General features: G+C 43.9%; 1 protein-coding gene across 1 annotated transcript in view; it reads right to left on the bottom strand.

The window, feature by feature from the left end:
* Positions 1-9,433: 9,433 nt before the first annotated feature.
* FKBP1B (FKBP prolyl isomerase 1B) overlaps positions 9,434-15,816 on the bottom strand; it is a 57,691-nt gene continuing 51,308 nt past the window's right edge. Inside the window, exons 3-4 of the mRNA XM_075923409.2 lie at positions 12,858-12,970; positions 9,434-10,120 (exon numbers count right to left, since the gene is read on the bottom strand). Coding sequence (XP_075779524.1) covers positions 9,992-10,120; positions 12,858-12,970 — 242 coding nt within the window. The 3' untranslated portion in view covers positions 9,434-9,991. The remainder of the gene's footprint in view (positions 10,121-12,857; positions 12,971-15,816) is intronic.

The following is a 15,816-nucleotide window of genomic DNA, read 5'->3' on the forward strand; positions in this document are numbered from 1 at the left end:
CCTCTAAATATATCCTTGGTTTTCTAAGAACTGGTTTTGTTGCCAGTGACTGATCTGCTATATTGAAATTGATTTTGCTGTGATAGTGAATGACTGTAATATTACTCAGGGCAAAGTAAAGAGCTGAGGATCAAATAACTTTAAACTTTTTGGCATATAGATGCAAACACACTTAAAGACATGTTATGCCAAATGTAAATGTTAATGAGATATATCCATTTGGTTAGTGAATCACCATAACTGAGTATTTAAACTAGTTACTAGCTCATGCTCAAAATTCGTTTCCTTGCTTTCAGCTTGATTGATAATGGAAAAATAACACTTGTGTACCCAAAATGCCTATATACGAGTTTTGCAAACCTTGTTATATTCCACGTTAATTTACTACTGTAATACCTTTTTTCTTTGAAATGTTGGGGGGATTAAAAGAGCACAATAAACTTAATCAGACTAATGATTACAACTTCGGTAAGATCTTGTATAGCACTGATCAAGATGCTATCTGTACGCCTACCTCTTATACTACTTTAAATGGTGACTGCTGTGTGTAATTGTGTATGTTACAAACACACACACTTCAGTGCTCAGGGAAGAGACTAGATTGACAGAAGTAGTCTCCAGAGTTGATCTACTGAGTCATAGAACAGCCTTCCATAGAGTAGTTGTTTGCTAGGATTGTTCCATCTTTGTTGCCTCAGCTTTGATTACCACAGATGATAATTATGATACTTTGATGTGATCGCTTAACTGTCAGATGAATTTTATCTAGACCAGTGAAGCAGCCTTCACATAGCAACTTTTTGTCATGCCTTCCCAGAATTTGAACCACCAATGTAGAGCTGAAAGCATCCTATTTCTAATTCATTGATCTATAGGAGAATCTGGCACTGCTTCTTTGCCCTCTTCATCTGAGGTCTTAGATTAGACCTCTTTTGAGTTTCTCTAGCTAGACCAGGAGAGGAACATGTTAAATAGATGTATTGGCAGAAAGGTGTCTCTTCCTTATAGTCTGAAACCTGCTCTACCTCCCCCAAATATATCTGCCTGACTTTGAACGGGGAGAGAACATAAGAACGGCTGTACTGGATCAGACCAAAGGTCCATCTAACCCAGTAGCCTGTCTGCCGATAGTGGCCAACGCCAGGTGCCCCAGAGAGGGTGGACCAAAGACAATGATCAAGCGATTTGTCTCCTGCCATCCCTCTCCAGCCTCTGACAAAATGGCCACCGGCACTTTCTTGCACAAGAGAGCGTCTACACTGGCACGGATGCTTATGCGCAAAAGCAAATCTTTTGCGCAAAGGCACATGCCAGTCTAGATGCTCGCTTGTGCAAATACTTTTAACAGAAAAACTTTTCCGTTAAAAGTATTTGCGCAAAATCATGCCAGTCTAGACGCAGCCTAAGTATACTATATCTACTGGATCCCCCTTGTCCACATGTTTGTTAACCTCTTCAAAGAACTCATATCTTACTAATCTATTAAGATATCCCTTTACAGAAACCATGTTGACTTTTGTCCAACAAATTATGTTCTTCTACGTGCCTCATAATTTTATTCTTTACTATTGTTTCGACTAATTTTCCCGGTACTGAAGTTAGACTTACCAGTCTGTAGTTGCCAGGATCGCCTCTAGAGCCCTTTTTAAATATTGGTGTCATGTTAGCTACCTTCCAGTAATTAGGTACAGAAGCTGATTTAAAGGATAGCTTACAAACCACAGATAACAGTTCAGCAATTTTCCATTTGAGTTCTTTTAAAACCCTTGGATGAATGCCATCCGGACCCGGAGATTTATTGACATTAAGTTTTTCTATTTGTTCCAAAATCTCCTCTAGTGACACTTCAATCCAGGACAGTTCCTCAGATTCATCACCCACAAAGGACGGTGCAGATTTGGGAATCTCTCTAACGTCCTCAGTCGTGAAGACTGAAGCAAAGAAATCATTTAGTTTCTCTGCAATGGCTTTATCGTCCTTGATTGCTCCTTTTGTATCTTGATCATCTAGGGGACCCTCAGGTTTTTAGCAGGTTCCTGCTTCTAATGTACTTAAAAAACATTGTTATTTCTTTTTGAGTTTTTGGGTAGCTGTTCCTCAAAATCTTTTTTTGCTTTTCTTATTATATCTTTACACTTGATTTGACAGTGTTTATGTTCCTTTCTATTTATCTCACTAGGATTGGACTTCCACTTCTTGAAAGATGCCTTTTTGTCCCTCACTGCTTCTTTTACATGGTGGTTAAGCCACACTGGCTCTTTTTTAGGTCTCTTGCTATGTTTTTTAATTTGGGGTATACATTTAAGTTGGGCCTCTATTATGGTGTCTTTAAAAAGTTTCCATACAGCTTTCAGGGATTTGGCTCTAGTCACTGTGCCTTTTAATTTCTGTTTAACTAACCTCCTCATTTTTGTGTAATTCCCCTTTCTGAAATTAAATGCCAGAGTGCTGGACTGCTGGGCTGTGTCTACACTGGCATGAATTTCCGGAAATGCTTAAAATGGAATACTATTCCGTTTTCAGTTTTTCCGGAAAAGGAGCATCTACATTGGCAGGCTGCTTTTCCGGAAAAGCGTCTGTGGCCAATGTAGACGCGCTTTTCCGGAAAAGAGCCCCGATCGCCATTTTTGTGATCGGGGCTTTTTTCCGGAAAAGACTACTGGGCTGTCTATACTGGCCCTTTTCCGGAACAGTGTTCTGGAATAAGGACTTATGCCCGAGTGGGAGCAGAATAGTTTTTCCGGAATAGCGGCTGATTTTGTACAGTAGAGCATCGTTGCTTTTCCGGAAATTCAAGGGCCAGTGTAGACAGCTCGCAGCTTATTCCGGAAAAGCGGCTGATTTTCTGGAATAAGTGGCCCAGTGTAGACACAGCCCTGAGGTGTTCTTCCTACCACAGGAATGTTAAATGTTATTATATTATGGTCACTACAGGCAGTCCCCAGGTTACGTACAAGATAGGGACTGTAGGTTTGTTCTTAAGTTGAATTTGTATGTAAGTCGGAACTGGTACATATTTAGGGAAAACTCTAGCTAAACATTTCTCCAGAGCTCAGTTTTATTCTCCCACACCTTACTTCCCTCAGTCCTTTATTCTCAAACTGAGGTGTCAGCTGAGAAAAGCCGCTCCATGTCTCCCTGGTCTGCTGGGGCAGGGCGCTAGCTTCGCGTCTCCCTGGTCTGCTGGGGGGAAGCAGCTAGTGCGGGGTTGCCTCACCCCGTTTGTAAGTAGGGATCCGATGTAAGTCAGATTCATGTAACCCGGGGACTGCCTGTATTCCCAAGTGCTCCTGTAACAGTTATCTCCTGGACCTGCTCCTGCGCTCCACTCAGGACTAAATCGAGAATTGCCTCTCCCCTTGTGGGTTCCTGTACCAGCTGCTCCAAGCAGCATTCATTTAAGCCATTGAGGAATTTTATCTCTGCTTCTCTTCCTGAGGTGACATGAATCCAGTCAATATGGGGATAATTAAAATCCCCCATTAGTATAGAGTTCTTTATTTTGGTAGCCTCTCTAATCTCCCTCAGCATTTCAATGTCAGTATCGCTGTCCTGGTCATGTAATATATCCCCACTGCTAATTTCTTATTATTGGAGCATGGAATTATTATCCATAGCGATTCTATTGAAAATGTTGATTCATTTAATATTTTTATTATTAAAATAATATTTTAATTATTGAGATTTTATAATAATTTAATATTGAGAGAGACAATTAATCACTGTGGCACCTGTATATTTCACTTAAGCCTCCCCTGTGCTAAATACATCTGTTAATTAGCGTGGTATTTCCTGCCCCAAATAATTGTTTAGGGTTATGACTAGGTACCCCAGTTGAATAAGCAAAGGGGAGGGATGATTGGAGGCAAAATAAAAGCAAAGGTAAGCATGTTTCCATAATCTCAGTAGTGTCACTAGTCAGCCTATTCAGCTGTTACCATTGTGCAAACTTTTTTTTATTATGCCAGCTATCTGTTGTCTTGCCAACTGTGTAGCTTTCTCTTTCCTACCTCCATCACTGCCTTGTGCACCAAGGCCATGCACAACTTAATGTGTTCTATGTTAAATAATTCTGTTCTAAATCTACTCAAGGGCCAAGTGCCTTTATGAAGCCTGAAAGGTTAAAATAAATTGGGTCTTAGGCCAACTCCTTTTGTGATTTAGAAGACATTTCAGAAGTGGGTTCCTCTTCTTTTCCAACTTCAATACCTTAGGGGTGCATCTAGACTGGCCACTTGAATTTACGCAAGAGCACTGACTTTGTAATGTACAAAATCAGTGCTTCTTGCGCAAATACTTTCACACTCCCGCTCGGGAAAAAGCCCTCTTGTGGAAGAATACTTGCTCAAGAGGGCCAGTGTAGACAGGGAAGAATTGTTTTGTGCAAAAAAGCTCCGATGGCTAAAATGGCGATTGGGGCTTTCTTGCACAAAATCGCTTCTGGACTGGCCACGGATGCTTTTGCGCAAAAGCATCCGTGCCAATCTAGACACGCTTTTGCGGAAATACTTTTAACGAAAAACCTTTTCTGTTAAAAGTATTTCCGCAAAATCATGCCAGTCTAGATGCAGCCTAGGAAACAATGAGTAGTCCTGTGGAACCAATACATTAGGGTTATCTTCTTTTCCGTGGAAATCCTATGCTATACTGTGTGAAATTTCAGATGGAGTAATTTAGGCTGAAAATGAGTTGGTAGGAGGGACAAACTTAGCACCTTTAGCTGTCCTTGAACTTCAACAAAATTGTCTAGAACCTAACTGCAACTTGAGTCTCCTCAGCAATGTTCCCTGTAAGCTGTGCGCTTTTGCGGCCACTCAGGAGAGATTCAGATGACTAGCAGAGTGCCCACAGCTAGGTTTGTGTTTCTCGTGGTGGTGTACATTTGCATATGACCCAGTGCACATAAAAATGTATTCTGTACATGGATGCAAAAGATTAGAGGGAACTTTGGTCTTCAGCCCTTTTGGCTGTAAGTAAGGCTACAAGTCTGCCATGGAGGTTAGTTTCTGTGACTTGCAGGGACTTCTATGACCCATGAGGGAAGGCTGAAAAAATTGGGTTCGTTTAGTTTAGAAAAGAGAAGATTGAGAGGGGACATGATAGCAGTTTTAAGGTATCTAAAAGGGTGTCATAAGGAGGAGGGAGAAAACTTGTTCATCTTGGCCTCTGAGGATAGAACAAGAAGCAATGGGCTTAAACTGCAGCAAGGGAGGTTTAAGGTTGGACATTAGGAAAAAGTTCCTAACTGTCAGGGTAGTCAAACACTGGAATAAATTGCCCAGAGAGGTTGTGGAATCTCCATCTGTGGAGATATTTAAGAGTAGGTTAGATAAATGTCTATCAGGGATGGTCTAGACAGTACTGGGTCCTGCCATGAGGGCAGGGGACTGGACTCAATGACCTCTCGAGGTCCCTTCCAGTCCTAGTATTTTATGATTCTGCAGCTGTGATATGGCTGGCCCCAGCCTTCCTCAGGGGCCAGCTACACTGACTACTGCTCGGGCAGCGGTAAGCAGCTTGGCTCAGGATGCTGGAGCAGCCACGATGCTCCTGTCTGCACCCCTTCCTTTGCAATAGCCCTGCGCCTTCCCTGCTTTGAGCAGCAGTGGGGCCTTAGGTTGTTCCCCCACTACTTCTGAGTAGCAGCAACATCCTTCCCTAGAATACCTAAGATTTAGTCAGAAGTATTTATAGTACTAGACAGGCAGGTCCCAGGCTATGAATTTTTGTTTAATGCTTGTTCTGTCCATGACGTTTAGTAAAAATACCCGCAACTAAAATATAGCATGAGCTACCAGGTGCTGTCTTCTGCCCTTACTAATGTGAAGTACTGGCATTTGCAGCCACTTCATCTTTCAGGTTTCCTTATTTTGAATAGTTTGCAAATATCACATTTCCTCGGCCAATAAGAGGCAATTCTTTTACATGCATTGCAGAGTCTGAGTTCGATGAAAGCTTGGTGCTAAGAAAAAAAATAAAGAAATTCTGTAGGATAATAAAATTAATACAAATTCTTTCAGTGAGCTCTAAGACCAGCAGCTTTTTTGATTTCTCTAAAAGCTTTACTGCTGCCTTTCATTAAATATTCCATTTCATACTACTATTTCTTTTAGTGCCTGCTCAGGGTTTTCAGTGTCCCTGTACATGTAAAAATGAAATCATTTGTACCTGCAAGATAGAGGGAATGGAAATCAAATGCCGGGAGGATTTTTTTTATGAGGTCTGCTAAGATTTTGTTTGAAATGTAATATCAAAGGACAGGAAAATGAGTTTGGTTATAGGAACAGCAGAGGGAATAACTCATAAGGCAGTTATCAGCTTTGCAGTCTACAATGGTGTTCTCTGCATTTCCTTTCTGCTTAATTTTCAGAAAGTAGGACATGAAATTATGCCTGCAAGGTTGTTTTTTCCATTTCTAAAGTGGTTAGAAATAAGTAATACAAGAGCATGTTTGATTACCCAGGCAATCATGGTATGTCTTTCCAATCCATTTTATCGTAGTAGTAATTATGGTCTGTGTTGATAAATAACACAATTAAGTAAATTAACACATTTTTCAGTTGAATAAAGAGCCACCAGGCAAAGATTAGAATGATGGATTATGTGTTGTTAAAGACTTAGTTCCCCTAAGTATCCCAAAGCACAGTTAGTCTTAGCTTCAGATATTTTTTAATCAAATTGTTATGAAAAAAAATCTGTGCTTCCACTGAAAAGAGAAAGGGTGGTTCTTAGGAAAGCTTCATCAATCAACAACTGTAATGAGAGACCTAAGCAAATTCTTTGAAGACTCAGTAGTGGAAGGTGCTGAACAACCTCCACTCTTAATGCTTGCAGTAGAAATTGCAGGTTTGAGGAGCTGCTCAACGAGTCAGAGAGAAAATACTCAGCTCATGAAGCCTGACAGCAAAACCTACAAGGTGCTAGGTCATGGATCCACAAAAAGAATTTAGGCATTGCAACACCTGGAAGTTCACTAGCACAGTAAGATCCACAAAGCCTGAGTTAGGTGTCCACTTCCCTCTTCTGCTGGAGAAGTGCTGGACACCTAAGCGGGTTTCACAAGAAGCAGATTGTTAGGAAGGCAGCTAAACTAGCCCATGGGAGATGTTGATAAGAGGAGTGGATGAGAGGCGCTGAAATCTGGGCTACAAGGAGACACTTATATCTGCTGCTGATGGATATTTGGGAACCCTTTCCAGCAGTAAAGTGGCTGAAGGGTGAACAAGCAAAAGGATTGTTTGGACTCCAACTTGCAGGAGGCACTCTACTGCTGTGACACTAAGTTGCGGGGGCTTGGGGCTTGGCCATGTGTATATGGGGTGAGAAGTGGCACTGGAAATGTTTTCCACCCTTGTGGGCCTAAACCACTTTCAAAAGAAATGCTAGAGGAGGAGGAGGAGGAGCCTTTCTTATAGGCTACGTCTACATTGGCAAGATTTTGTGCAAATACTTTTAACGCAAGAGTTTTTGCATTAAAGTATTTGCACAAGAGAGCATGTACACTGGCATGTGCTTTTGTGCCAGAGATGTGCTTTTGTGCAAAAGCATCCGTGCCAGTGTAGATGCTGTCTTGCGCAAGAAAGCTCTGATGGCCATTTTAGCCATCGGGCTTTCTTGCGCAAGAAATTCATGTTGTCTGTCTACACTGGCTTCTTGCGCAAGAACACTTGCGCAAGAAGGCTTATTCCTGAGTGGGAGCGTCATAGTTCTTGCGCAAGAAGCACTGATTTCTTACATTAGAACATCAGTGTTCTTGTGCAAGAACTTGCGGCTAGTGTAGACAGGCGGCAAGTTTTTACGCAAAAGCAGGTGCTTTTGCACAAAATCTTGCCCATGTAGACGTAGCCATAATGTTTAGCCCAGCAGCCGGGAGACCCAGATTCAATTCCTCCATCCAACCTGATGGAAGGGATTTGAACAGGAATCTTCCACCTCTTAGGATAGGTGCCTTCGCCTATGGCCATAGTGCCCTATATTCTGGTGCGGTGGGGGGAACCTCCCTCACTTTCTTCTGTCAAAACTGTTCCAAAATAATGGACTAGTCACAGAAGTGCAAGGGCTTGGTCCTGGTGCAAACTTACACACTGACAACCATTATACCCCTTATGCAACTGTCCTTAGAAGTATGGCACCAGGTTTAATAACCATAGCAAACAAAAACAGCATGGGAGATGGCTAAGATCTGGCACTCCCATGTGCGTGTTTTACCCACCATGCCAAGAGTCATTCTTACCCCACCACCCCATCCACTCTGGCCCAATGATGAGGTAAGTATGCACAGTGGGCCAGTTTCTGCAGGAGGAGAGACTGAGGGACTCTGACATCAGAATACTCCATAGTTCAGGGGTTTAAGCGCTTTCATGGCAGATCCCCAGTTCAAAGCCTGGGGACAGGGTTTGAACCGGGGTCTCCAAAGCGCTGAGTGCACTAATAACTGGTCTGAAAGATACCGCCATATTTCAAGGGATTAGCAAAGGTAAAGTAATTCATTAGCACTCCTCCAGCCAGAGAGGGGATTGTTAAAGGGTTAGATTCTTTTAATAAGCCACTCCATTTAGTCAATGATAGTTAGAGATACTAATATTTTCCTCACCCGGCTCTCCCCTGCCTCCTTTCCTCCCTATGGCTAGAGAAGTGTTAATGGTCCCTTGAAATGTGTGTTTGCTTAGCTAATCTGTTCCACCCTGGGAGCTCAGAGGTGCCAGGACTATGAAGTGCGAGCCTAGAGGAGTTAAACTATTATACCATTAGCCAGACTTCCTTGGAAGACCCTGCAGATTTCAAAAGCACTCAGCATTGGTCTAAGCCAGCTACTACTGACACTCCCACAGACAGCACCGTAACTAGATATTTTTGTGCCCCCTCTCCTTAGGTTAGCATGCATCACTCTCTTTACTTTTGCAGCTTATTATTTTTATTTACTGTGCCTTTATGCCCCTGCTTATGATGCACCCCGGCGGGGAAAGCAGGGTGCTTGTCTTGCCCTTGTGGTGGCCCTGCCCACTGATTTCAATTGAAGAAAAATTAGGATGACACTGAAGGCCCACTCCTGAAAGGCTCTGGAGCTGCGTGTTTTGAAAATCCAGTCAATGGTCAGCACTGCAGTCTCTTCTCTGGCCAAATCTAGGCAGGACTGAGGGGCACTAAGTAGCACAGACTCTGTTTGATTAGTCTGGGTGCTGGAGAGCCAGAACAGGCAGAAAGACTGTCCAGCGGCCTCATAGAACCCTTTATACTCAATATAATCTGGACTTGTTTCTGCTTGAGCCCATAGCGACACCAATTTGTAATTTAACAGAATTGGAACATGGCTTATGCATATTTTATACAAGAAATTAACAACAAACTACAGATCAGAGATTCCTAGAAGAAATTTTAGATTAGAAAAAAATATCCATCTACATTCAAAGGGAAGGACAAGAAACAGCACAGAAACTGTAAAGTATCAAGATTTTATTGTTTCCATACATATTTTTTTTCAATTTTCAAATGCAACATTGGTTTAAAACAGCAGCGAGCAAGCACATACAAGTTGAGAAAAAAGTGGCAGCGCAGGTAACTCTGTTTGGCTAATGCCCCTTCATGTACAAAATGTACATTTGAATTCTGAGCACCTTTCGTTTGTCTTGGTTTAAGTGACAGTAAGGCAGTGGTTTTTCCATAAGGAATATATATATATATATGTATATATATAATTATCGTCATGAATTTTAATCACATGCAAATTAAATTAAATGTACAACTAAAAAATGTTACAACTGTGGAAGGTTTTCTCAGAGCAAAGAAGCTTCTAATAAAAGACAAATCTGGACACAGCAACTTTAAAAAAAGAGGGAAAGGAATAAACAACCGAAGGGCATGTACTACTGGCATGACCGCTCAAGCAGGGAAGATTGCGATTCCAGTGAGGCCTCCTTCTACATTAGAGAAGGGGGAGAGGGGAAATGGATGATTATCAGCAGTTGTCTTCACCTGACTCCCATGAAAAGCTTTACTCTAGCCTGAGCAGCTCCACGTCGAAGATGAGAGTAGCATTGGGAGGGATGACTCCAGGATGGCCCGTGGCTCCGTATGCCATGTCAGGCGTACAGGTCAGCTTTGCTCTTTGTCCTAAGCTCATCTAGTGTTTGGGTGTTGGAGGGAGAAGGGAAAGAATGTGTTAGGAGAAATACCATAGGTAAGAAGTCACTAAGAAGGGGAAGATTTACAAAGTCAGTGGGAGCTTGGCCCATCAACTTGGTTACTTTTGTAAATCTCACTAAATGCCTGTCTGCATGTTTACACGCCCAATTCCTGTGTAAATCTGGTCCCCACCTGTTAGCTCCTGACTCCCCAGTTCTGATCCTTTACCACTGGGTAACGGCCTCTCTCTGACAATATGTAATAATCCTCTAGTGCCAGTTTGGTAACTGCAGAATACTCTGGCATTGGGGGCTCGTCAACTTTGCTTCATTATTAAGGGCCCCCGCAAAGTACAAGGGCCTCTGTGAGCTGCAGCACTCTCACAAAACCCACCAACTTCAACGGGACCTACAGACACCAGACAAGTCACAAGAGGCTCTCAGCACCTAACAGGGTCAAGGCTCCGGATTCAGAAAGGCCCTACTCTGTAAGACCCATCAATGGCTGGGGCGCATGTGGAGAAGTGCTTTGCTGAAGCCACCATGTGATCTCCAGAGTGTGTGCATCTCCCTTTTTCGTTGACTTCATTGTCTCCAGTGTCAGCGCGTCAACCTCTCTCCGCCTGCTTCCTCATCCAGCCAATAGGGATAATGCGCTCAAGCTCCCTCACAAATAGGTTCATATTCCCAAGCAATGTTGCCCACTTTCTAATCACACAAAACTGAACACTCCTGACCCACCCCCAAGGCTCCACCCCACCCTGCCTGTCTCTGAGGCCCTGCCCCCACTCTCTCCATCCTCCGTCCCTCTGTTACATGCTGTGCCCCACCCTCACTCACTTTCACCAGGCTGGGGAAGGAGGCTGTGTTGAGGGGGGGAGAGGACCTAGCTGGGGTGCCAGTTCTGGGTCAGGCCAAAAACAATGGGTTCAGGGTGTGAGAGAGGGCCCTCAGATGGGGCAGGGGGTCAGGGAAAGAGTGGGGAGGCTCCATCTTGGGGTGTGGGTTCTGGAGGGGGGCCGGGGTTAAAGGTTTTGGGATGCAAGAGGGGACTCGGGTCTGGGACAGAGGGTTGGAGCGGGGGGTGCACGCTGGGGATGGACTTTGAGTGCAAGAGGGGTCTCCAGGCTGGGGCTGGAGGTTGGTGTGTGGGCAGGGATACAGGGTCCCGGCAACACTTTTCGCAGCTTCCTGGAAACAGCTGTCAGCTCCCTGAAGTCCCAAAGTACACTTGAGGCCAGGGAGGCTCCGCGAGTGGCTATTGTGCCTGCAGGCACCACCCCCACAGCTCCCATTGGTGTCAGTTCTCAGCCAGTGGGAGATGTGGAGCCGGCACTTGGGATAGGAGCAGCATGCAGAGCATCCCTGCACCTAGGGGCTTCAGGGGCCTAGCAGCCACTTATGGGAGCCACAATAAGTGCCACCAGAACCCCACACTCCAAACCCCTGTCCCAGATAGAGAATCTGCCTTCGCCTTGGAATCGCCACTGTGCCACTGACTGGACTTTTACCAGAGCCACCAGGGTCCATCTTCAACCGGGCATTCCAGTTGAAAACCAGACACCTGGGAACCCTGTTCCGAAGGCACTTAGAGACCCTGAGTTGGAAGGTACTATCAACATGTTCAGTAATTATTACTAATTCCTCTTGTAACAATCCACTAGGTGGAGTTAAAGGGTAATTTGCTGCTGGGCAGCTTATTGAAAAGGAATTAGGCTACATAATTAATTTAGGGAAGGTAGTCAGAGTGATTGGGGAGGTTATAAAATTGATTTATGTGGAGTCACTGCTACAGCTTTAGCTGAGTCGGCTTCTACCAAGGATAAATCTGTTCCCTTTTTTTACCTTGACTTTCGGAGTCATGCTATTTTGGGGACCCCATCACGGGTTTTCATTCCCCCAGTGGTGAGTGAGAGGGGCATCGGGTGGGTGGCTCGATCCGTGCCAGGTGCAGGGTCTGCTGGCTGGGTGCTGGCAGGCTTGCACCTGGCACGGGCACCGTAGCCAGCCCGTGCCCCTTTAAGGAGTCCGGGGCCGGGAGGGGGGCAGAAGAGTTTCCCTGGTGTTGGCCAGAGTGGCCACCAGGGAAAGCTGGGGAAGGCTAGCCTCCCACTAGTTCGAATTAAGGGGCTACACACCCCTTAATTCGAACTAGCTAATTCGAACTAGGCTTAATCCTCGTAAAATGAGGTTTTCCTAGTTCGAACTAAGCGCTCCATTAAATTCGAACTAACGGAGCGCTAGTGTAACGCCTATGAAATACGAACTAACTTTGTAGTGTAGACATACCCTTATATATATATATATATAAATGCATACAACTCCTTGCATGCTGCTCCATGATGCACTATCATGCTGGATCATTGCTGGGGCTGTGTGGGTGGCACTGTCTATAAGCTAACCCTCTGCTCACCTTGTAGAGGGGACACTCTGGGGGGTTTGGATGCTGAGTAATTTATAGCCAGGTAAGGATTCCACCCTCCACAGCCCACATTGAGAAGCATGCGAAAGCCTACCCATCATGATCTACCCCTGAGTTCTGACCACCATAATTAGCATAGTCAATGAAGGGCTAAGAAATATTATATTAGTATGCATCTCACCATCAGAAAAACCATCCAGGGCTACAGACTGTGATTTTGACTTGCCTACCCTGATGTTAACTCATCCTTATTGTACTGATCATGCCTGCGCACACTCCAGCTAATCTGCAATTCAGCCAGAATCATCCCGTACCTGTGCAGCTCCTTCCTCAAACCCTTTAATGACTTCTTGTCGGCCGATCTTGAACCTGAAAGGCTTGTTTCGGTCTCTGGAGGAATCAAACTTCTTTCCATTCTGCAGCATTCCTGCAAATACAAGGCAAATGATTTCAGTGCTAGCTAAGCTTGAAGTTAAGTGCTGAGGGGGTGGAGTGAAGACTGATGTCTTGGTCAGATCAATCCTATATTTCCTTTAAAAAAAAGGCTAATGCAAGATTTATAAGGGAAGGTTTTAATGGGAAGTAACTGACTGCAGAATTATATTGTAATGATTGTATTGAGTAGCAGCTAGAAACCACCACAACTGAAGCCTCTGTAGTGCTAGGCGCTGTACAAACATACCTGCTTATAAGCCTAACAGCGAAGGGGACAAAGAGTGAGCAGAAAACAGAGGCACAGACTAGTGGGGGAGCCATTTGCTCACTGTCACAGTGTTGGTACATGGCAGATCCATGGTAAGAGCCTAAATCTTCTGTCGCCTGGTCCAATGGCTCATCCCTAAAGCAGAGGTTTTCAAATTTTGTCATAGCACATCTCTCTTAGCTAAGAAACAAAAGCAACTGGGCCTCCACATAGTTTCCAAAGGCAACACAAGGAACTGAACAGCCTAGACTCGGCAGAACGCGAGTAATAAAGCAGAAGCAATAGTTTTGAGCAATAGTTATAATAAGGTCTTAAAGCACCTCCCATCTCAGCTCACAATGCTGTTCAATAACACTGCGCAGGCCTGATGGGAATCCAGAGCACCAAACAATTTTCAGTTGTGCCAGTAACCTTATCGGGGAGGAGTGAGCTTGCTTCTACAAAAAGTAGTGGCATTCGACACCTCATCCCCTTTCCCAGTTCTCATAGACCTTGGGATGGAATGATGGGTTTATGGGTGTTGGGCTCACAGGAAAAGAGTGGGGCCCTCCTTTAATGCAGGTGCCTAGCCAGCATGGTCAGTGGGGTTCCCAGGCAAAGGCCAAAACAGGGAAGTCAGAGCATGGCAATCACCGGTCCACCAGCACTGTGAGCTCCCTGTAGGTTAAGTGCAGCAGGATGTTGTGTAAAGCCCCTGCCCAACACAGAATAATGTAAATGTAAGTTTCAGTATAAGGTTGTGAAGGCTGTTCCCCACTCTGGCACAACGAATGCAGAAGTGGGAGCCTGCAAGAGCACTCTAAAGCCTTGCCTTTACAGGCTCTGGTACAAAAACTTCCCCCCAAAATCCTAAGACCTGGATTTTGGGGGATCCACTGCCATCACCCAAGTAATTCGAAGAAAACTAGGGAAGAGATCACTTGGGAAATCTCCTCCCTAAGGTAAAACTCTCCCCCTGCCCCAACCTCCATTTTACTTGGAGTTGAGAAAAACAGAGGGAATTCACAGACAACAATGGACTCTTCCCTTGTAAGTAGGCACTGAGTCAAAGGACACAACAATCAACCAATGCCAGTTAATTGGAAAAGAAAACAATCCTTTCTTATCAAAACAAAACTACAGTTGCAAGCATAGTAAAGTGGCTAGATGGAAAGAGCCACCAATTGATATAGATATTCAGAGAAACCCACGGGCTAAAACTTAGTTACAAAGAAAAAAACAACACAATTAACAGCTCAGACGTTATTTCCAAATCCCCAAAAGGAAAACAACAAATCCTGACGGACTAGCTAAACTTTTCCCTACTTACACATTTTAAGAAGTCCATCCTTGGAGAGAGAAGTGTCTCCCACCTCCCTCAGTCTTGGAAGAAACTGTTCTACCTCTCAAACAAAGAAGAGAGAGATAAAACCCCTTTTCCCGTTTGAAATTCCTACCTGAATTGTTATTAGCTGACCACCCGATACCTTGCTAGGTACAGAATTAACCCCTTAGTCACTCGAAGACAAAGGCCAGATGGACACAGAAGCCCATTGATGTCTGATAGAATCTGCCTATGCATGAGAAAAGCAAATGCAGAGGTGCCATGAAAACGAAGGAAGAACTTGATATATCTGAGAGAAACTAAACTTCTAAGGAAGAACTTGATATATCTGAGAGGGGACTAAGGGGCGGGCTTCTTGGTGACGGGCATGGAAAAGGAACACTGTGTACCTGACTGGAGCCACCTGGACAGTGCAATAAAAGAAGGGAGCACACAGACAACAGGCTGTACGATCAGCTCGCCGGTCCGCATCGCTGACTACAGGCAGACACTACCAGTGTGTCTCAGACACACTGGACTCACCATGCCTTGACTTCTTTTGCCGTCTCTGTGCAACTCATCTCTTGCATAAGTGTGTGAGTATATGAGTTTATGGATGTATGTGTGAGAGAGGGTTCAATCCCTTTTCCGTTTAATTCAACAGTGGCATTTAATAAAAGCAATAGAAATGTAACTCTTGGTTGGTCTTTAGTGAAAATAAGGTAACAGATGTGGGTGCTGAGCCAGTAGCCAGGGCTGGCCACTGCTGTCCTGTTGACTTTTTACTGCCTATCTGCACCACAGTAACTGACAAAAAATTGCCCTTTGACTTCTACAGTTTCTTTCTTTATCAGGATTAAGGCTGCAAATATAAAAGTTTAGATATACACAAATGTGTCCATTCAACATGAAGCAGTAAAACCTTTATGCAATATTACAACAAAATGTATTCCCTCTCTTTTATACAGGTAACCTTCATAAAAAGAATGACAAGGGCACAGCATTAAACATGACAAAAATCACCAAGTAAGGACATTTATATGAATACTCTATTAACCTTACAGTTTATGCTTCCACATAGCAAAAACAAAATTCCACCATGCACATTCTTACTGACAACAGTAACTCTCTCCTACAAAACATATTTATTAAGTCTTTCAACACATATATATTATGAATACACACAAAGCTTCTACTGGGAAAGGCTGTTCAATAAAACCTTTATACAACATTACATCATCATGTACCGTATATTCCGGTGTACAAG

The sequence above is a fragment of the Pelodiscus sinensis genome, chromosome 3 (assembly GCF_052426305.1).
Source record: "Pelodiscus sinensis isolate ZL-2025 chromosome 3, ASM5242630v1, whole genome shotgun sequence".
Classification (NCBI taxonomy): domain Eukaryota; kingdom Metazoa; phylum Chordata; order Testudines; family Trionychidae; genus Pelodiscus; species Pelodiscus sinensis.